This window comes from Gopherus flavomarginatus, chromosome 1 (assembly GCF_025201925.1).
Source record: "Gopherus flavomarginatus isolate rGopFla2 chromosome 1, rGopFla2.mat.asm, whole genome shotgun sequence".
In the NCBI taxonomy this organism is placed as follows: Eukaryota; Metazoa; Chordata; order Testudines; family Testudinidae; genus Gopherus; species Gopherus flavomarginatus.
The window spans coordinates 35,696,238-35,718,657 of NC_066617.1; the positions used below are offsets into that span (position 1 = coordinate 35,696,238).

Genomic DNA, 22,420 nt, shown 5'->3' on the forward strand with positions numbered 1-22,420 from the left:
AAGGACTGTCTGGATATGTGGACTCTCTACTCAGACCCTATGCCACCAACACTCCCAGCTATCTCCGTGACACCACTGATTTCCTGAGGAAACTACAATGCATTGGTGACCTTCCAGAAAACACCATCCTAGCCACCATGGATGTAGAGGCTCTCTACACAAACATCCCACACACAGATGGAATACAAGCTGTTAGGAACAGTATCCCTGATGATGCCACAGCACAATTGGCTGCTGAGCTCTGCGCCTTTATCCTCACACACAACTATTTCAAATTTGATGACAATATATATCTTCAGATCAGTGGCACTGCTATGGGCACCCGCATGGCCCCACAATATGCCAATATTTTTATGGCCGACCTGGAACAACGCTTCCTCAGCTCTCGTCCACTCACACCCCTTCTCTACCTATGCTACATTGATGACATCTTCATCATCTGGACCCCTGGGAAGGAGACTCTGGAAAAATTCCATCATGATTTCAACAGCTTCCGCCCCACCATCAACCTCAGCCTGGACCAATCTACACGGGAGGTCCACTTCCTAGACACCACGGTGCAAATAAGTTATGGTCACACTAACACCACCCTATACTGAAAAGCTACCAACCGCTACGCCTACCTTCATGCCTCCAGCTTCCATCCCGGGCACATCATACGATCCATTGTCTACAGCCAAGCACTGAGGTGCAACCGCATCTGCTCTAACCCCTCAGACAGAGACCAACACCTACAAAATCTCCTCCAAGCATTCTCAAAACTACAATACCCACACTAGGAAATAAGGAAACAGATCAACAGAGCCAGACGTGTACCCAGAAGCCTCCTACTGCAAGACTGTCATAAACCGATAGTTAAAGGTTAATGCCTCTTTTGCCTGTAAAGGGTTAAGAAGCTCAGTAAACCTGGCTAACACCTGACCAGAGGACCACTAAGGGGACAAGATACTTTCAAATCTTGGTGGAGGGAAGTCTTTGTTTGTGCTCTTTGTTTTGGGTGTTTTTCGCTCTTAGGGCTAAGAGGGACCAGACGTCAATCCAGGCTCTCCAAATCTTTCTGAATCACTCTTTCATGTTTCAGAATTTTAAGTAACAGCCAGGCAAGGCGGATTAGTTTTATTTTTGTTTTCTCAACTTGTAAATGTCCTTTTTTTTTTGCTGAGAGGATTTTACCTCTGTTTGCTGTAACTTTGAACTTAAGGCTAGAGGGGGTTCCTCTAGGCTATACGAATTTGATTAGCTTATAAAGTATTTTCCATCTTGATTTTACAGAGATGATTTTTACCTTTCTTCTTTAATTAAAAGGTTTCTTTTTAAGAACCCGATTGATTTTTCCTTGTTTTAAGATCCAAGGGGATTGGATCTGGACTCACCAGGGATTGGTGGGGGAAAGGAGAGGGGATGGTTAATTTCTTCTTGTTTTAAGATCCAAGGGGTTTGGATCTGTGTTCACCAGGGAACTGGTAAAGCCTCTCAAGGCTGCCCAGGGAGGGGAAGGTTTTGGGGGAACAAAAAGTGCTCCAGACACTGAAATTTCTGGATGGTGGCAGAGTTACCAGATCTAAGCTAATAATTAAGCTTAGAAGTGTCCATGCAGGTCCCCACATTTGTACCCTAAAGTTCAGAGTGGGGAAGGAAACTTGACAAAGACAAATCCAAGAAAGAAACCAACAGGAGTCTACTGGCCACCACATACAATCCCTAGCTAAAACCCCTCCAACGCATCATCAGGGATCTACAACCCATCCTGGACAATGATCTCACTTTCACAGGCCTTGAGTGGCAGGCCAGTCCTCGTCCACAGACAACCTGCCAACCTGAAACATATTCTCACCAGTAACTGCACACCGCACCATAGTAACTCTAGCTCAGGAACCAAACCATGCAACAAACCTCGATGCTAACTCTGCCCACATATCTACACCAGCGACACCATCACAGGACCTAACCATATCAGCCACACCATCATCGGTTCATTCACCTGCACGTCCACCAATGTAATATACGCCATCATATGCCAGCAATGCCCCTCTGCTATGTACATCGACCAAACTGGACAGTTTCTACGGAAAAGGATAAATTGACACAAATCAGATATTAGGAATGGCAATATACAAAAACCTGTAAGAGAACACTTCAACCTGCCTGGCCACACTATAGCAAATCTTAAGGTGGCCATCTTGCAGCAAAAAAACTTCAGGATCAGACTTCAAAGAGAAACTGCTGAGCTTCAGTTCATCTGCAAATTCGACACCATCAGCTCAAGAATAAACAAAGACTGTGAATGGCTTGCCAACTACAAAACCAGTTTCTCCTTCCTTGGTTTTCACACGTCAACTGCTAGAACAGGGCCTCATCCTCCCTGATTGAACTAACCTCGTCATCTCTAGCTTGCTTGCATATATATACCTGCCCCTGGAAATTTCCACTACATGCATCCGACGAAGTGGGTATTCAGCCATGAAATCTCATGCTCCAAAACGTCTGTTAGTCTATAAGGTGCCACAGGATTCTTCGCTGCTTTTAAAATAGTATATTTCAATGGATGTGGAATTTATACTGATTTATAAAGAAAATGTGGAATCTCAGTGATTAGGAGGGTTCACAAAGATTTATTCACTGTACACTAAATAATGAGAATTAAATGCTCCTCTTCACAATGAGGGGAAGAAACGCTTAGCCCATTGCTTTAATGGTAGATCTTCTTTATAGTCTATTCTCAAACATAACAGAAAGGACTTTAGCACTGAAAAATGGGAAATGGCATCTTGGAAGGGAAGGTTGTACATAAACCATTATAATATGACAGCTCTAGAGCCATCTGTGTAGTACAACTGAGCACATAAAGCTTATTGCCCTAGCAGCTCAGGGTGCAAAATACTGTTCAAAGAGTAGATTTCAAGTCAAGGAATCTGAACCAACCTTATTTTCATAGTGCAAATGTGTGCATGTTGTTGCTGCTGCATGAGGCAGATCAAGCCAACAAAGTGCTTTAACTATGTGTATTTGTATGAACATTTCCTCCAAAACCCTTTCTTGAAAATAACATATGTCCCATTTACAATGATCAGTTTTTAGGTACGTTAAGTGACTGAGAAGCAAGGAAAGCAATGTTTGAAGTATACTGTGCTGTGTGTTTTCACAATATTTGCATAGCGTGAGCAGAGATCCTCTCATAGCCCTTTCCGGCCTGCCAACCCTGATTCAACACTTTCCTCAGAGTTGCACAGAGCTTGGTTACTTAAAGTAGAATCTAAAAATTTAATCTGAGGATATTGCTAAGGAGGTACCAGATGAAAGGTTCTTCTGCAAGGAACCTTTTAAAGTGTTTAGTTTGATCAAAAATTCTCCCGAAGCCTGTGTGAATCCTAAACTGCGCTCTGTTCGCATGTTGGAATTTCACCACTTGAAGGGTGACATGTTTCACCACAGTGACAGAAATAGTCTGTAGTACTTTCAAGTAGTCTGGCTAGGGACCACACTTGGATACAGAAGGGATGTTTCCATTAACCTGCTTGTAAGCTGGCCTACAAGGAAGATCACAGGTTGTAGGATATTTACAGTGGGTGGCCATGGCAAGAGATGCCTAGAGGAGAGGAATTACCAATCTTTTCTTTAGCTCCTTTAAATTGAGCATCAGCTTTATTCAAAAAAAAAAAAATCTCTCACAAAAGAGTGAGAACAGCTGGGAAAGAGTCCCCCTCACTGATGGTGCTGGTGTGGCTACCTGTCCTACCCACCCTGCTCAGCAGGGCAGTGAATTTTGCTAACATGGAGACTCGAGAGGTGGGGGGAACGCGCTGCGGAAAAGCTCTTAGCTCTAGGCAAGCCTCCCAAGGAGAGGGACAAGTGTGCCCCGGAGTTCCCTGGAGGTGCGCGGCTCTGCATCAATCAGCAGGTGGGAAGGCGGCGGGGCGGGGGCAGATCCCTCCCGGCTGCGAACCAGTGAAGACAACCCGCCTTTGCTCTGAGATGGGCAGGTAGGAGCCCGCGCTGCTGCCATAGAGCCGGAGGGAGGGCTCACCCCCTTTGCTTCTATCCGCTCGCTCCCCGCCGGCTGCTGAGCACCTGCAGCCCAGCTCAGGCGTCCTCTAGCGGGAAGCGGCCGCCCTGGAGCCTGGATTCCGTGAGACTCTCCCACCCGCAAGGGGTTAAACGCTTCCGACGCGGTTTCGGTGTCGGAACGAGCGCGGAGCGAGAGCCGAGAAGCGGGGACCTGCGAGAAGCTGCGGTGCAAGGCAGCGAGAGGCGCCCAAGGAGCCGGCATGGGCCAGCAGGGGGAAAGTGCCCTGTGCGCCCACCCGCTGTGACAGCTGCCTGGCGTGGCGCGGCCAGGCTGGGCTTGACCGGGGCAGCTCCGGAGCGCCCTGCACCTGTGGGCGTGACCCGCTTCCCCCTCCCTCCTTTTATTGCCAGGGCCGCCGCCGCCGCGGCTGCAGCAGCAGAGGCGCCAAGGGGCTGAGAGCGGAGCGGGTGCTTGGAGCGAAGCGGCCGAGGGGAGCTGCGGCGGCGGCGGCCTCAGCGCCTCTGTGTAAAGTGTCCCGTGAGCCAGGGATTCTTGCTGCCCCTTCTCCATCCAAGCCCCGAGCAGCCGGCGGGAGGGGAGATCTGGTTCGGCTGGCAGCGCCTGCTCCGGGGCTCCCCGGCCGGCGTGTCTGCCTGGCTCTGCCGCCGTTCCTAGCTGTTGGCAGGCGCAGCTCCCTCCCTGCCACCCTAGCCCAGCCCCCGCCGGCATTTGGAGCGGATCTGCCTGAGTTCCTGGCGCTGCGGAGTTACCTGCAGTCACCTGGCCAGCCTGGGGCGGCCCGTGAATCGGCCCGCACCCCGTGTGCTGCGCCCCAATGCTGGATTGGACTGTGAAGTGGTCGCAGTTGGGCAGGGAATTACCCTAAAGCTGCCTTTGGGCTGCAGAGTGGGGAGGTTTCCATCCGAGTCTCCTTGTGACTGTAATTGATTTAAGAAAAATCAGGAGGTGGTGTTTTGTTTTGTTTTTTTCCAGCGGGGAGGGGGCGGAAACGAGGAAGCCAACCAAAAACTTTTTCTAATAAAAAGCCTAATTTGTGGCTCAGTAGCACTAGGCATATTAAGCCCAGCAACATCTAAAACCCTAGTGAATCGGTGCCACGATACTGGAGGAAACCCATCGAAGCGCCCCCCCCCCGCCCCGCACAGAGGTTTTCGATGCTTGAGAATTATTTTGCTTTCTCGCTGAAAGATACTTCCTGCAGGGTTGCCGATGCTCAACCCTTGGGTCTTGTGAAGATGTTTTTCTTTGGGATTACACGTGGAGAAAGGCGATCCGTCAAGGGGAGAACAGGCTGGTAAAACTAACTGATATTCTTGCTCTGGGGAAGTGGCTTCAATGGCTCCATCTCCCAGGACAAGCAGTAGAAAAGATGCCAACGCCTTGCCAAGCATGTCCTCAACTTTCTGGGCAATCATGATCCTGGCTAGTCTTCTAATCGCCTACTGCAGTAAGTACATTTGTTGTGATGCTTCCACTGGACACAAATCCACGCCCTTTCCAGCCGAGGTAACGCATATCTTCAAGGCCAAGGTTTCAAACCAACACGCGTAGTCTATGCTCTAGATTCTCTCTCTTTCCCTCCCTGCCAATTAAAAAGCACATAAGACCCGAGGCTTTAATATTACTATTACAGATGAACATTTGAGATACTCCTAGATTGTAGTTGTGGTGTTTCAAACATGGATAGAGTATTGTTATTAAAAATCAAAGAGAGAACTTTAAGTTTACTAAACTTAATCCAATTGAATATTCCATAGTGATTAGTTCCAATGTTTATTAAATGTAATCAACTTTGAGTAGGAGTGCTTCCCCCTCCCCCCAGTCATTCACTCACACACTTCATGAGCAAGAGTTATTTTGCTTGGTAGATTTTTTTTCTTAGGGAGAGCACATACTTAGTTATGACAGATGTCTTAATATTGCCACGATCATATGTGATTCTCTGACTGTGAAATTGCATTGGAACAAACCCTGGAATTTCCTTAGCACTCCCTCAGCAGTATACTAAAGCCACATCAGGAGTTTACAGCTGTTTGATAGATAATCAGTTGATGATTGTATATTAGTTTCTTGCAGGGCTGAGGTACTGAAGGGCAGAAATGTAACACTACAGATTTTAGGGATATAAATTATTGGTAGGAATGGATATCCTAAGTATTACAATTAAAAAAATGTACTTTTTTTTTTTTGGCTGAAAAATCAGATATTAACACTGATAATGCCAGTCAGTGTTATTGCTCCCAGTAAGTTTAATTCTCAAACAGTTATGTAATATAGGTATAGTTTGACCATCTTCTTGCAAAAAGACAAAATTGTCCACAGTATTAGACTGAGCATTCAACGGCAAAAGTAAAAATAAAAATAGTTTGTTTATAATAAACCATATCAATATAGGGACAAGTAAGTATACAACTTTAACTGTCAAATATGAATTTTAACCCATGCTGTATTCTCCATATATTGATCACTTGACTTGGCTGGGATCTGTAATTTATGTGACATGGATATTCCTTTCATAAATGTAAAGTAGACATTCTGCGGAAAGCTTGTCATGATGAGCTGTTGTGGTGGTAGGGGATGTTGGAAAAGAAATGGATTCTGGTTTTAAAGAGTGTGCCTAAGGCATTTCCTAACCCCTCCATTCTATTCTCTCCAACCCTTATCAAATTTACCATCTCTCAGCATTTTCTGAAATGAGATTGCAACTAGCCATGAGAACTTTTCCTTCACTGCTTTACATGTTATAGTGGCTGATGACACTGACAATCTTCATTCACCGCTTTGTATCTAAAACATAATTCCACTTTAATGTAGAATTTTTGTAAGCATTTATTTTAATTTAATACATTCTGAATTAAATGGCTCATTAAAATAATGTAAAATATGCTTCCCTTTTAATCAGTTCTATGTTGTACATGATGTAGTATTCAGTTTGTTCATGAACACTGAGGATATCCTAAACAAATTACTAAGATTTAACAGAATTCAGTGCATTGGGAGATAAGTGTTCTGCTAATCAATAAATGCATGTTAGAGAGTGATTAGCTAAAGTGCAATGAGGATTAAGCTGCATTTTATTTTATTAAATCTGTATTAACTTCTATACAAATTTTCTCCAGAAAGTGCATATCTCCAGAATCACAGGTTTCCTAGATGAAAATGACAAGAATTCTCCTCTGAATATACCTTCGATGGTCACAGTTCAGTAAGGGGTTAACTGTAAATCCCAATAAGTATCAGGAGTTTTTTTTAGAATCTATATATATTAGTGTTTAAGGATGAGAGAGTTTGTATTGTTCTGTGAAAGGGGAGGATTTTTTGCCTTCAATTCTATTGTTAATTATTGTTCAGCATATTTTTAGTATTGCTTATGGGTGCTGAACAATTAAATGTTAACTGGTATATGCAGACAATATCTTGGTGTGTTTAAGTGAACAACCACCAATTTATTTTGCCAGCAAATTTTATACTAGATGGTGTTGATCAAACATACCATATTATTTGTACTATATAGTGAGGAATAAACACCAGGCAGCCTAAAACATGTAGCGTCGTGTCACTTCACCATTTATGTGGAATTTCACTAATTTAATGACTGAAGGTGAAATTCCAAATGTTAATGAAGTATCATTTACATACTATCTGAGTATTATAGTACTTGAAGAATTGTTAATAATATTCCTTTCCTGAAGGAAAGGGTGAAGATCCTTAAAAATTTTAGGGAGAAGAGTACATATACTAGCTCATAGTTTATAGTATTACACCTAATCTCTTCAGATTCATATAGGTCTAGTCATCCATTCATCATAAGATGTATTGTTTGTTAAAGGGGAGAGTCTTTTTGCTTTCTTTAAAGAGAAATAAGAATCTTGAATTGCTTTTATCAAAATGTTTTAAAAATATTCACAAAACATCACCAACATTTTCACACACTTATGGCTTCAAGTAGTAATTACACTATGACTCTAGATTTCAATCTCTCTCTCTCTCTGACACACAGACACACACAGCTTTGCTAAATATAAAGTAGTAAATGTTTATATATTATACTCATTAAAACAATTAAAAATATCCAGTAAGAATTTATATCCCTAACTGTATCCTTTTTATATAACTGTGTGAAACCCTGGAGCTGTGGTTCCAGTGAAGACAGAACTTTTATAGTGTTGTAAAAGCAAATCAAAAATGCAAATTAAACTGTTCTGTCTGTATTGCTCATTTGCTTTATCAGTCTGTTCATGCTGACAGCGTATTCACATTGCAGTGTATGACGGCGGCTTGTATCCCTTCCCTATTACTTTAGATTTTTATTATTAGGAATATGTTTCTGTTGTGCAGGACAGCTGTTAATAAGAGCAGCTGATGTTACACTTTGGATTGAATTTAGCACATTTGTGGAAACTTAGAGAGCTTTCAGGAAATGCATGTACAGTCAACAAGATTTTTATTTATTCTTTATTTTCTGAAGCACTATTATTTTCTCTTTGTAGTGGTAAAGATGGTAACCTGGCCATTTTTCTTCCCTAAATGTTTAGATTGTATTTAGGGATAGTGGCTCCATCCTATGGTTGAAGACAGACCTGCACTGTAGCAATTAGGTTAGTTGCTATAGTGATGAAGTCTTTTTTAATTCTTTCATCCTGAGGAAAATATTCTGAATTGTGATTGTAGGCCCTTAATGGGGGGAAGAAGTGAGACACATATGAGATGGTTAAAAAGTAGACTGTCTAAGACTGTATGATAACGATTACCAAGGAGCTTACTTATTTACAAGAAATAAAGTAAATGTAAAGAAATCTTGAATATCACTATCCTCCCTGCTGCTGAGCACCTTCAATTGCCATTGAAGGGATCAGAGTTGGGTAGTGCTCTCAAACTCTAATTTTACAAACTTAATGATCCATAACAGACTGGAGAGAACTACTTGCCCCAAGTTTAACATTGTGTTCTGTGAAGTTGTATTGAAAGCAGTCAGTAAAAATGTACAGATACGTGTTAGAAGGCTGGATCTCCTTTTTCCTATGTGTTAGGTAAAATAATTCATCTGAACTTCCTTTGACTTTAAAACAGGATGCCACATTAGAAATGCAGGAGGCATATTCTTGACCACCATAGCATGAATTCTGTATGGATCTACTTCAGCTCACTTCATTGTAAATATTAAGTTATGTGTTTGATATGACTCTTATATTTAAATAATAGCTGTTGAAACAAAGTGCACTTTGGCATTAGTTATGTTGTTGCAGTTAAGACTCCTTAATTTCCCCTGTTCAGTACTATTATGTAAGCAAAAGGATAATAGCGGCATATCCCTTTTTAGATGTTTTTCTTTTCTTTATTGAAGTAATACTCTGAAGTGCATTAGATATGGATCTTTAAAAAAGCACTACCAAAATTGAGTTCTATTTTGAAAGTTCACCTTTCTAGTTCATATAGCATGGTTTGAAGAGGTATCATAAGCCAGACATCATATCACTGACTTGTAACACAAAATCCTATAGTCATGTAAGTTTACTGTAACTGCACAATCCTTTTGTGTTCGTAAATATAAGTACAATTTATTTCAACTTGGGACAAGTGGAAACATTTCTTCTGACTCATTATTTTTCCTTTGTTGAATGCAATATAAAAAAAATAGTGCTAGAAAAGTTGGAGAGTAGGCATACATTTAAGGGCCTGATCCTGAAGCCCCTCCATTTCAGTCAATGGAAGTTGTGTGTGCAGCAGCACTGGAGGATCAGACCTTTAATTTTTCCTTGTTTTTTTAGTTATGTTTGAATAACATTACATATGTACATGACACAAACAATTTCAATAACAGCACAAAACAACTTTCAGAGCTAAAGTTTAAAGCAGGAGAGTTTCAGATATATTGCCAAATGCCAACTATTGAAAAACAAAACAAAACATTAATGCTCATGAAAGGTGCTAGATTGACCTCCTCTGAAACTCAAGTTCTCTGTTTATGCACAGAATAGACACTGCCACCATCCATCCAATATGAGTTGCTTGCTATCCTGTCAAGCCTGCTCTGGAGGTATCCTGCTTCTAGGAGGAAGAGGGCAGTACGGCTTTTAGGCCTATCCATTCCTTGGCATGTCTTCTGAAACAGCCAGCAGAGATACCAATTAGTTCTAACTGAAGAACTCCACTAAGCAGTGGACTGAGACTACCAACTCATTTCACGCAGGCCACTGAACAATTGTCAGATGAGAGAGGTCACCTCTGACCTACGTCAAACATAAACAAGTGACCTGGGAATGTACGGCTTCCATCTCACATTACCAAACCCTTGTCATCCAGTTCTGTCGTCATCTAAAAATCAAAAGGAGAAAAAAAAATCTGTTAATCTGTGGAATCAATCTGTAAAATCATTGTTTACTATAAGCATTACTGTGTTTGTTTCTTTCCCAAACTCTGAATTTTGAATAGATGCAAAATATAGATCAACTTGCATTACTGAACCTGCTCTCTGTCATGTTTATGTATGGAAATGAGAAATTATTATGATGATTTTGTGACATTAAAACATGAAAAGCAAAACATTAAAATTTCCATCTCTTTATATGGCATCCCAGCTGCTCCTTTTTAAGAGGGTTCATTTTTGAATTAAAAAATGATACTTTACAGTTAATGACCTCTACAAAATACCACCTGTCAGCCAGAGCACCAAAATTGACACTGAGAATGTCATATGACCAATTATCTGGAGAAAGTACAAGGTGATCTGTTACATGGATTTTATTGGAGTGTACTAGCATCAGAATCTTCTGCAATCAGGATCTGCAAAAGTATTTTTTTCTTTTTCCTTTTTTCTGATTTTTTTTTTTTGTCTCGTGATCATTTAAATGCCTCCAAATGACTTTAAACAAACAACTTGAATTCTGTTATTTAGAACTTCTGTTTGATGGCTGACATTAGCTTCATAGGAAAGCAATCCGTTAAAAGGGGTATAAAGGTCTTCCACTGACCTGCTCCTATTATCCATTGCATCCCTATTGTAAATAGAGGGGGAGGTAAAGGGTAGTCATAATGATTCTTAAGGATTATTGAACACACAATGTTTTTTTAATTAAGTTTTGTCCATATGAGCCACAGAAACAGGATAAAAGTAGCAAAGAGTCCAATATGGCTGCTGGAAAGCCAGCTCATGGTACAGTTTGGCAAGCATTTATGGACTGAAGTTAAATGTTGAATGCTAGTATTCAATCAATCTAGGATTCAGCTCTGTTAAATGTGTGTTATGCACTTCGTGGCACAAGGTTGGTTTAAGAAGACAGTTGAACATTTCAGTTAGCCCAGGGGAAATATTTCAGTGGCATGGCCTAGGTATAGCCAACTCTGCATCATCCTTACCAGCATCAGGGCCCAAGGCAAAGGGGTTGTGGCTGGAATATTACTGAGCTCCAGCAATCTCCAGCTGCCACAATGTCCTGTTGTAGCCAGTCACAGTTTAGAGCAGTGGTTTTCAAACTGTGGGTCATGACCCAGGACTGGGTCGTGGAATGTAAAGCACTAGGTTGTGGCAGCATTGGTCAGCACTGCTGACTGGGCCGTTAAAAGTCCCATCGATGGTGCTGCCTGGCTAAGACAGACTAGTCCCTACCTGTTCTGACACTGCACTGTGCCGCAGAAGCGGCTAACAGAAGGTCCGGCTCCTAGGTGGGGATGCCACATGGCTCCAGGCCAATGGGAGCAGAGGAGATGGTACCTGCGGGGAAGAGCCGTGCGGAGCTGCTTGTGCACCTCCACCTAGAAGCCGGACCTGCTGCTGGCCGCTTCTGGGGAGCAGCGTGGTCCGTGGTGCCAGGACAGGTGGGCGGCCTGTCTCTGCATCCTGGCTGTGCCGCTGACCAGGAGCCACCTGAGGTAAGCGCTTGCCACAGCCCTGAGCTCTCCCCTCAAACCTGGAGCCCCTTCCTCCTCCACAAACCCGTCACCCCTGGCCTCACTCCAGAGCCTGCAATCCTAGCCCCGAGCCCTGACCCCCTCCCACACCTCAACCCCCTACCCCAGCCCAGATCTCCCTTCCACACCTGAACCCCTCATTCCTAGTCCCACCCCACAGCCTTCACCTGCACACCCTAACCGTCTGCCCCAGCCCAGAGCCCCTCCCACACCCCAAACCCCTCATCCCCCAGGTCTGCTGATCCCAGGCATCAACAATTTTCTTCGGCTGGGTCATCAGGAAAAAAGTTTGAAAACCACTGATTTAGAGCCACCAAAATTAAGCAGAAAATAGAATTGGCCCCAGGATTGAAGAGGTGGCAACATGTAAGGATTTCACAGCCAAACAAAAGGGTTCCTCCCCCTGCTTATTAGGCACTCAGGATCAGACTTTTTCCAACTACTTGTCAAATTCAACAGGAATTCTTCTCTTGGATCACTAAATCATTTTGCAAAGGATTATTGTGAAGGTTGGGGAAGACCTAAAAGTCGCCAGCCTTGACAGTTGTTTAATAATGAAGGATTTTCTGCTCAGTATAGGTAAGTCCAGACTACCCGCCATATCGGCGGGTAGCGATGGATTTATCGGGGATCAATATATCATGTCTCATCTAGATGCGATAGATCAATCCCCGAACGCGCTCCCTGTTGACTCCGGAACTCCACCGGAGTGAGCGGCAGTAGCGGAGTCAGCGGGGGAGCTGTGGATGTTGATCCCGTGCAGCAAGGACGGGAGGTAAGTCGGAATAAGACACTTCGACTTCAGCTACGGTATTCCCTGTCTATCTCGTGGTCTCATATAGCCACATTATCATAGAATCTGACACATCACAATCTTTATCTTCGCAAACACCCCTGTGCGGTAGAGAAGTAGTATCTCCGTTTTACGTATGGGGAATTATGGCAGTGTGAGGCTAAGTGACTTGCCCAAGGTCTCACAGGAAGTCTGTGGCATAGCATAAACTTGAACCCAATCTCCCAAGTCTCAGGCTTGTGCCCTAATCACTGGACCTTCCTTCCTCTCAGTGCTGAAGTAAGTTCTTCAACAGTGTGTACTGTCAGTTTGATTGATCCACTGTGGTGTAAGAGCTTTCAGTTCCTGGACTTGGAGTTCCTAAGAGTATCCTGTCTGTAGAACTGCTCCATTAACTGACTGCTACTGCCTGAGTTTCATGAGCTGAAGACATGGAATGAGGCTTTCCTTTCCAGTCAGGCATATTACTGATGTCTGTGCTAAGGAGTAGTTTCTCTAAATGACTGAAGGACAGTGATGCTCCTTTTGATCATCTACATGTGTGTGACATTTGTTGTGGGATGACACAGTAACTAGTGCTGTGTGTGTATGAAAATTGATTAATCAGATTGTTTGTTTTTAGTTTTGGTTTTTTTTTTCCAGGTGGGTCAGGTTCACACTTAAAGCAACTCATTCTGTTTTCCAGCATCACTGAGAGCTATATATTTTTCTGATATTAATATGCTGTGACTGCTTTCATATATGCATTTATTTGAATAGATAGAAATACAATAATGAAGGCAAGAGGACATTTTCTATACCTCTTACAACTTTTCTAATTTTCAAACCTATTGAATAGAGAAGAGCTTACAGTAGCTTCTTCACTGTTTGTTAATTTCTCCATCTTTCAAAGCACATATTGTATTGCCAATGGTAGTAAAATCAGCTGATGGAAGTGGGACAGTTCATGCAAATCTGGTGACTCCTGCAAAGCTGTTCCATCAGATGACCTTTCTGCAAGACCCCAAAAATCATTTGTGGGAGCTTCTCTGTTCCACCAGCCAGTCCGTGCACTGATTTATAGAAGCTGAAGAGGTTCTGGAGAATGTAGTGGAGGACAGCAGGAATATAGCCATCACTGATTCATGAACTTGTATTGGTAGTTAAGGGCATGAATGGATGATAAACAGGAGGGGGAGGGGAAATCAGTGATGCACTCCAGCCAGTGTGAGAAAGGGGAGGCCCTTGAGCTGCCATCTCTTCTTCTCAACCCTCTGGGCTCAATGTAGTACCACCAAAGAGCTGAAACTGCAAGACTTGTATTACACACCATGCAGCACTAGAGCATGATCAGGAAATACCATGGTAACACTTAAACCTATCCAGCATGTGGTGAGTCCCCTAGTGTCCAGGGACCCCATGTACTACAAATTTGATGGCATAATATCAATTGGCTGGGGGGAAATCAAACTTTAAAAACAAAAATTTCCCTTAAGTGGACTTCTTTATACCATGGAACCTCTGGCTTGTCTCCTTTTCCAGAAGCCTACTAGAGTCTTTGCTGTTGCCAATCTAATTAGCACAGAAAGCATTTGGATATCCTGGGTGATGCTCAGATGTACAAAACCTGTGAACAGATATAGGTGGTATTGATCATGAGACTAGGAGTCTTGGTCAATCTCTTTTTATTTATTTATTATATTGCTGAATTCAAAAGAGATGGTTAGATCAGATTTTCAGGCTTATGTTCATTTCACCAAATTCTACAATTATTTGTAAAGCTTTTCTGGTTGACTGGGTTATTCCAAAGGTTTCTTGATATGTCTTTTAATAAATGGACTTGTAAGAAGTATTGACTGTCTATTGTCCAATACACAGCTTTTTATGCACTATTTGCTTTTTTAAAAATGGGAAACTTTATATTTTGTCTAGTGAATCGTGGATTTAATGTTTTTGTGCATAGAATATAAATAAAATGTTTCAGCTAATAGTGTAGTAGTGCAATGTATTTCTCTTGGTTGTTTTTTCTAATTTGCATTGCCTATCTTGACAGGTAGTCCCAATGGGCCTAGTACTGCAATTGGATATGTGAAAGTGAAGGCTTGTGTCCATGTGGAAATTCATTCATTTTAACAGAGTTCTGCTTGGGGCACAAAGCTTCAATTACAGGACTGGATCTATGTTTGAAAATACTTGATTCTATTATCCATGGTTGATATGGAAACTATACATAGATAAGGGCACAATATTGGCTTGTGCAGATCCCTAAATTCACCTTAATTAAGAGAAGGTTTCTCCTCCACAGCATCATTACAAATGCTTTCTACATGCATGATGTGCTTTCCAGATAGCATTAAACCAAATGCCCAGATCAAAACACCCAAGAAATTTGTGAATTTTTAAATACGTACTCTGTGGTTTGGGTCCACCCGTTTATTTTCATATGTCTGGAATATGGTTACATTGACCAGATGAACTATGTGAAGGGGGAGGATGGAAATCTGATTTCATAAACTAATAAAGTAATATCCATTTAAAGGAACCAACATTATTTTTTCAAACTTGCAAAAATGTAGAACTGACAGATCTGAAATTAACAAGATTTAACTTGATTTGTAAATTCTGTAGCCACTTCATGAAACTAGTGAGGTCATACTGAGCTGAACTGAGTTCAACCTGCAACCACTAACTGGAATATTACTGTATTATACAGTAGATAATATTTTTAATGGTTTTTTTAAAAATGGCTTTAACTTTAACCCCTTTTCTTCAATGCTATCTCTCAGTAACTTTAAATGACAGAGTGTAGGAATTACTGGGCAAGGTAAATGGTCAAGCTGCGTGATGTTCAGGATTGGTGCTAAGTGACTTACTACTATTCAGCATCACCAGGCTAGTAAATATCAGTTACTATTTTTTATAAATACAGATGTGACTGTTCTTCCTGTCCTTCTCGTTAATCTTACTTCCTGCAGAAAATAGTAAATATATGTTTAACAGATATGAGAGATCACTTGGTGCATTCTCTAGTGCTACTAAAGTGACAGGTTGCTCTTCTAAAAACAAAATATTCTTTGTATTGAGTTAGAGCTTGAACAGCCACTTTTTCTTTGCTACTCTTGATAGAAGTGTGACTTCGCTGAATTTCTTTAAGGCATTATATTATCTGTTCATTCATTACTGTCTTTTGTCTATAATACCAAGTGGCTTTATCCACTGTAGTTGCAAAAATCTATAACTGAAATTAACCAGTACAGCATGCAGAGTTAATCTTGACAAAAATTATTTTGTTGTAAAGACAGTTCATAGTATTCTAGTGCTTTTCCAACATACACAGATTAATTTAAGGCTGTACTAAAGTAAAAGATGCTGCATTGAAAATCTATTATGGGAAAGAAATGGCTTTTTTTGTGTGTGTGCATTCAGTAAAAAAATTAAAGGTTCCAGAAACCTCAGTCCCCCTCCCCCGATTTTTGTTTAGAATGTTTTGACCACATCATCTTGCTAGTCTTGTAAGCTAGTTACAAAGATAACACCTCTAACACTGTCATAGAATAACAGACTAAGCCTAAATCTTGTTTAATCACTTTAATTCTGTGCTATTCTGGTAGCATTTTAAACCGACTTCTAACAATCTAAAACTACTACACAAAGTGCAAGGCAATGGAGAACTGAACCCAAACTGTTTACAACTACTGCCGTTACTTCAGTTTCAAATTTCTCTTCTTCTTATGTGTTCTTTAGTTAATGCTTATCCAGTAAAGCTGATAATAGATTTTGTCTGATGTTGCTCTGTTTAAAAGAACTGTAGATAACTGTTCAGAAGATTTTTCTGAATGTGAATTTGGAGTAGTTTAAGTACAGTGTTTTGGTAAATACATTTGTTTTCCACTTTAGGTCCTCCACCCATAATAATTGTATTCCTGGAATATAATTTCTGACATGAACAAAATTGAACACCCTTGCCCCATCCCTTCTACGAGGCCTCGCCCCGTTCCCTCCATCCCTCTTCCTTCCATCAGTCACTCTCCCCCACCCTCACTCATTCACTCATTTTCACAGGGCTGGGGAGGGTCTCTTTTTGATCGCGTGTTTGGTTGAAAACTGGATACCTGGCAACCATATGCCCCTTTTGCATCAATACTTCCCCTTTTCTTAGCCTTCCCTGACCACCCCCAGGTCCTCATTCTAAAGGGGAATGAAAGTTACAACACTGAGAATTATTTGAATAAATTTTAGAACCAATTTTCTCTCACTTTCTCCATAAGACTAGATGTTATGACCATAATTTATTTTTCTTGAGTTGAGTTGATTTTCAGCTCAGGCATCCAAAGATGATCAGTAATCCTTACAGTTATTTAGCTGTTTATCATCAACTCCAGTAGGAGGAACCACCCACACCCCCACATCCACCCCCTACCTTGAACCCATGCCTGGCAGGTAAGAATAAAAACATGCGCACACACCCTGCCTTGAGCCCACGCCTGGCAGGTATGAAGAGATGACTTGCAGGTAGTTTTAAAAATATAATCCAATTTTTCCATAATAGGATCTTAAATAGCTTTGTATTTTATTTTCAAGCCTTTAGTTTAGCCTTTGTGATCTCATAAAATAAAATGATTAACACTCACCTTCTGAACCATTTGTCTGATAGTGCTCAGATATATAAGAATGCTTAAGGTTAAGACTAACACTATAAGTCAGGATGCAAAACAGGCACTTTAGTGGCAAGTGATGTTGTTGATCAACAATGCGAGATTCTTGATAAACTTGTCAAGATGTGTCAAACCATTACAGCAAATATATATAGATAGGAGGCTGTTCTTGGCATAAATGTTGATCAACTGACAGCAATATTTTGCAATTGACTTTCAGTCTGAAGCTTCTTGTACTACTTTTTGTTTCTTAATTGCAAGTCTCCATTTGCCTCACCACTGTTTTCACCAGGCTTAATCACTACATAGATGTTACTTTCCCCAAAAGGGGGTTGGGGGACAAGATGAGTTTTAGAACAGTGGCCCTCATGGCTATCTCTTTCCTTTCCCCCATGAGATCTCTTCTGGAGAAAACAAGAACGTTATGTAGTGCCACAGAATCTCACTTCTACGAGACTGTCTTTGTATTCCATTTTCACTGAAGTTAAATTACTTTGTGTAATCAGTGGGTAACTTGGAGAGAGGCAGGGTGAAAGTGCTCTACTAGATATAGTATTACATGAAGCACTTGTGAAGAGAAAGGAGTTGGAAACATCTACCTTACTTGTTCTGATATTCAGGAGTTGAATTTCTCCTGGGAAATTTGAAGTATTATATAAATGTTGCTGCTCTCATAGAGATACTTCGCTGTCTTCCTACCCCCATTCCTTTATCTGTATGTTCTCCAAAGCTTTGGCTCTACAAAGATAATAGTGATAGACTACATCCAGTGTATTCTTAGGTCTTTTTTCATCTTTCTCTGTGATGGCTCTCCTTATTACTGATTGCTTGTTCACGGATGTTTCACTCCCAACAGCTGCATAGTCAAATTTGGTTGTGCTACCTATACAGTCAGGCACCCCCATCTGTTAATCTTGTCTGAATGTTATTCTGTAATTTTATTAATTTTTAGAACATAATACTCAATATGCTTTTTTTTTTAAATTTGTGTAATATTATATGGACTTCTCTTCCTGTGCTTTTAGGCAAGTATAAAGTGCTCTTGTGAGCTGTAAATTTGCTATCAAGTATTGTGAACTGCAATATAGCAATTCAGGTATTGCTACTTTTATAATTACAGTAACTACTTTTCAAGTATTGTGGAAAAAATTATAGGGATTAGCTTAAACTCTGAGTCAGTGGCATTTCAAAAGCAACTCTTACGTATTAGCTAAATACTTAGCTTTTTTCATTTTCAAAAGGATCATAATTATGTAAAAAATTTGGTAGGAATACATGTAACCAAGTGTAAAGTATAGAGTTTGATGAAACTAAACAAAAGGGGCTAAAACTATGTTAAATTTCTGTAAGATTAAGAACTATCATTTAATGTCTTTTCATAAAAGGCTCTCTTTACTAATAAATAAATAAATAATGATACAGGCTTTGGAATCTTTAATTGAACAGAGTCAAAGTAATATGTTTTAGTCTTGGTGTTTAATGATAGACTTATCACACTGTCATTTTCAGACTTTAGCAGTGAGACTTTCTATTCTGACAGAAACCGTAAGGAATGTTAAAGAAAAACAGAATTTTCAAATCAGAACAAAATGTTTCATCCATCAGCTTTTTAAAACAGCACTCTGAGTAAGAACAGTGAAAGGTACTCAACTACTTATAATAATTGAAATCCATTTTGTTACCTAGTGCTGCTTCTAAAAAAAATTTGCAACTGGGACAGACTCCCAATTATAATAAAGTGGGTCAAATTTTTAATCTTTTTTTTTTGGTGTGTGTTTTCTTGGCTAAGGTCAAGTGACTTGGTCCTGCTCTGTTTCTGCCACTTTTAAAAGTACTTTGTTGTTGTCTCTGACAAGCAGAGCTGCATAGTGTTTGCTAGTGATTTCAGGACAAATGTGGTTGGCATATATGTGGAGAGAGGGGACTTCTCCCCATCCCTCGCATCCCAGTCTCAAATCGAGAACTGAGAGTCAGACTGAGCTGTTTTGTCTTCCTTCTTGTGCATCAGTAATAAAGGATTTTGCAGACCAAATTCTGCCCTGCTGTGTCTGTGCAAATATGTTACGCGAAGGGTTTGCATGGCTGCAACTGATTGGAACTCAGTAACCATTCAGTTGATAATGCACATAGAACAGAATCCATCTTCCTCTCCCATAGCTAGCAGGATTTAAAATCAGTAAAAACATGTTAAAGCAGCAGATCAGACTCTTAGTGGACACTTGAAGTAGAGATTTAGAGTAGACTGGTGCTTTAAATTGCCAAGTTTATCATTGCTCTATTAAGGAGGGAATATCTCTGAAATGCACTTCTGTCCCTTTTTATATTCCTGTCCTGTTTTGACTTTTCTTCTGACTTTCTCTTCCTTCTCTGGAGGATTCTTTTTTAGCTCTACTCTTATCTCCTATTCACATTCTCAACCCAGGGTTCCTTTGACTGCCATTCTCTCTCCCCATTTCTAACTTCAGGTGCAAGGTAGTGGTAATGCCCATAGTGCTTCCTTCATGGACAATGCACATTGTTGTTGCATTTTTACAGCTTTATTCTCAAAATATAAGATTGTACCCTGCAATAAAATGATTACCAGAATATTGTTTCCTTTCTTAAACTCACAGATTTGTTTTGTTCAAGGGCTGAGATGCTGCCCTAGTTTTTGGCTTTGTAGGTGGAAGGGGGAATCGTGATAATACTTTCATTTTGGAAAAACATCCATATAACTGGTATGATCTTTCTGCCTGTCAGTTGACATGTTGGCGGGAATCGGAAGGTGGGTTAAATTTTGGATTTACCAAGCATTACGGTAACCCTTAACTTTAAGAAGTTGGCAAACACCTCCTTAAAGAATGTGTAGCTATCTGTGTGACAAATTGCCAGAGGAGAAAATCCCACATCTTGACAGTAAATCTTAATCTTAGGGATGTCAAGGGAATCTAAGTCAAACCAACTGGCATTTGGACTTGTGTGTCAGTGAATGACCATGTACTGGTTATTAATTTCCTCTATATGGAAATGCTGTGTTTTCCTTTGTAGGTAAGCAAATCCAGAATATCCCACTTTGTCACCAGCTCTGCTTGCTCAGATTCACTTTTGCTTCCATGGAAACTGATATACTATCTTTTAAAATGCTATGTGTGTGTGTGCGCGCGCGTGCATGCACATACATGTTTGAGAGGGTTTATGGGGTTGATAAACTTTTTTTTTTCTGTGATCCCCCTCGTTGTTGTATCTGACCACCTCCTTAATCTTCAGAAGTGGGATAATATTAATTTTGTCTCCTCCTTTCCTGGCTGTAGGAGAAAGAGCTTAATGAGTTTTTATAAGATTTTGGAATATGTCTGGAAAGAAATTATTGTGAGAAAGCTAAGAAAGTAGTTCAGCCCTTGTTTTGAAAGCTGCATGTCCGGTGGCCATTCTTATTTCCTCTGGGGATGTGTGTGTCTGTGTCTGTCTCTCTCCTTCCCTCCTCCCCCTCTCTCGCCCCACCCCGCCCCAAGAAGTGGATAATCCAGAGGCAACGTGTGGGTGAAACTGAGAACTCCCACTTGTTGCTCTCTGGAGACAGCCTACAGCCAAAACTGACTTATCCTGGATATTAAAAACCAGTTAGAGATTTTAAAAACTTCTGGTTCCTAGCATCTGTAGTATTTCACATTTGAGGAAGACGGTAGGAAAAACATCATTGTGTCTGTCCAAGGATTTCTTGGAAGGCCCAGGCTAGCTAGTTCAGTTACAGCCTAGACTTGCATAGCTGGAACCTCTGATAAAATAGTTTGCTCTATAAAAATAGAGTCATGGCGGTAACAAATATCCTGTAGTTTCTAAAAACAGCAAATCTCCTCTTGCTGTGGAAGATCTGTGAAACAACTTGCAAAGCAAGTAATAATATTGCTAGATATGTTTAAAACCTTTATATAATTGTATTTGCTTTTGATTGCACAAAAATGGGCATAAGGCTGATTTCCTAAGAAAGAACAATACCTTTGAAAGGTTTCACATCTCCAAGATGAAGCATGATGAATTGTCTGTAAACAATTCAATAGGCTCCCTTTAACTCAATTACAGATAATGAAAGACACTTAATAGTGAAGAGAGGATATGTTCAGTTTTGTTTCTGAACACTGATTTATGATAACTAATGGTGAAGCCACACATTTGAAATTTGTGTGAGTATATGCATCTGCAAAGATAACAAAGATAAGACAACATCAGAACGTGAATTCTTTGCACATCCTGCTAAAATATCACATAAAGATATTGGAACAATTATTTGTCTTTTTGACTACTACAAGCTTTAACAAACTTGGGGTAAAATACCTCCCTTAGGCAAGTATTTAGAGTTTGATTTTCCTAAAAATTGGTCAGAGGTTCTGATTATTCTGGGATTAAACTTGGCTTCTCTTTCTTTTCTAGAGTATTTGTATTATTCAATCTTTCCCATCCATTCTGCACCCTGTCTACTTTGCAAGAGTCTCTGTTCCATCCATTTTTATATAACGGTTGACAACCAGATCTGCTGTGCAAAATTCTGTTTGCAAGCGATAATATTTATGTTGGTAATTCCAGGGTACCACTTTTAAAATGTGGTTCTGTTTGTCTGGCAGTTTCAATGTCATTCATGTACTCTTTTAACCAGTATTTTATATGGTGACAATTTGGGCAATGTGTCCATATAATTTATGAATTCTAGTTAATATTGTGAAGTAATTATTATGAAAACTGTGGTATCCTGGAAAGCCTCTATGTCTATGTGTATCCACCATGGGCTGACAAGGCTTTAAGCATGTTCCTCCCAGAACAGGTGTGAAGTGGCTCATCTAGAACTCAACAACCATCTATTCAGGGTGGAGTATCTTGGACAATGGGTTAGCTGAAACTGAGGGGAAACCAGTTCTTCGCAACTTCCCTCTCAGGGGCTGGGAAAGTGTGAGAGTAGAAAATTATCAGAAGAAGAACAAAGGAACCAGATGTTAAGAACATAAGAACGGCCATACTGGGCCAGACCAAAGGTCCATCTAGCCCAGTGTCCTGTCTTCCTACAGTGGCCAATGCCAGGTGCTCCAG

The 22,420-nt window shown here is 40.8% G+C and overlaps 1 protein-coding gene across 6 annotated transcripts in view; it reads left to right on the forward strand.

Annotated features, from left to right (window-relative positions):
- Positions 1-4,332: 4,332 nt before the first annotated feature.
- Positions 4,333-22,420, forward strand: part of TAFA5 (TAFA chemokine like family member 5) — a 654,906-nt gene continuing 636,818 nt past the window's right edge. For all 6 annotated transcript variants that reach the window (XR_007772063.1, XR_007772060.1, XR_007772061.1 and 3 more), the window contains exon 1: positions 4,333-5,474. Coding sequence is in view for 1 of the 6 variants with exons in the window: in XM_050936406.1 (XP_050792363.1) it covers positions 5,363-5,474 (112 nt within the window). In the remaining 5 variants the exon portion in view is untranslated. The remainder of the gene's footprint in view (positions 5,475-22,420) is intronic.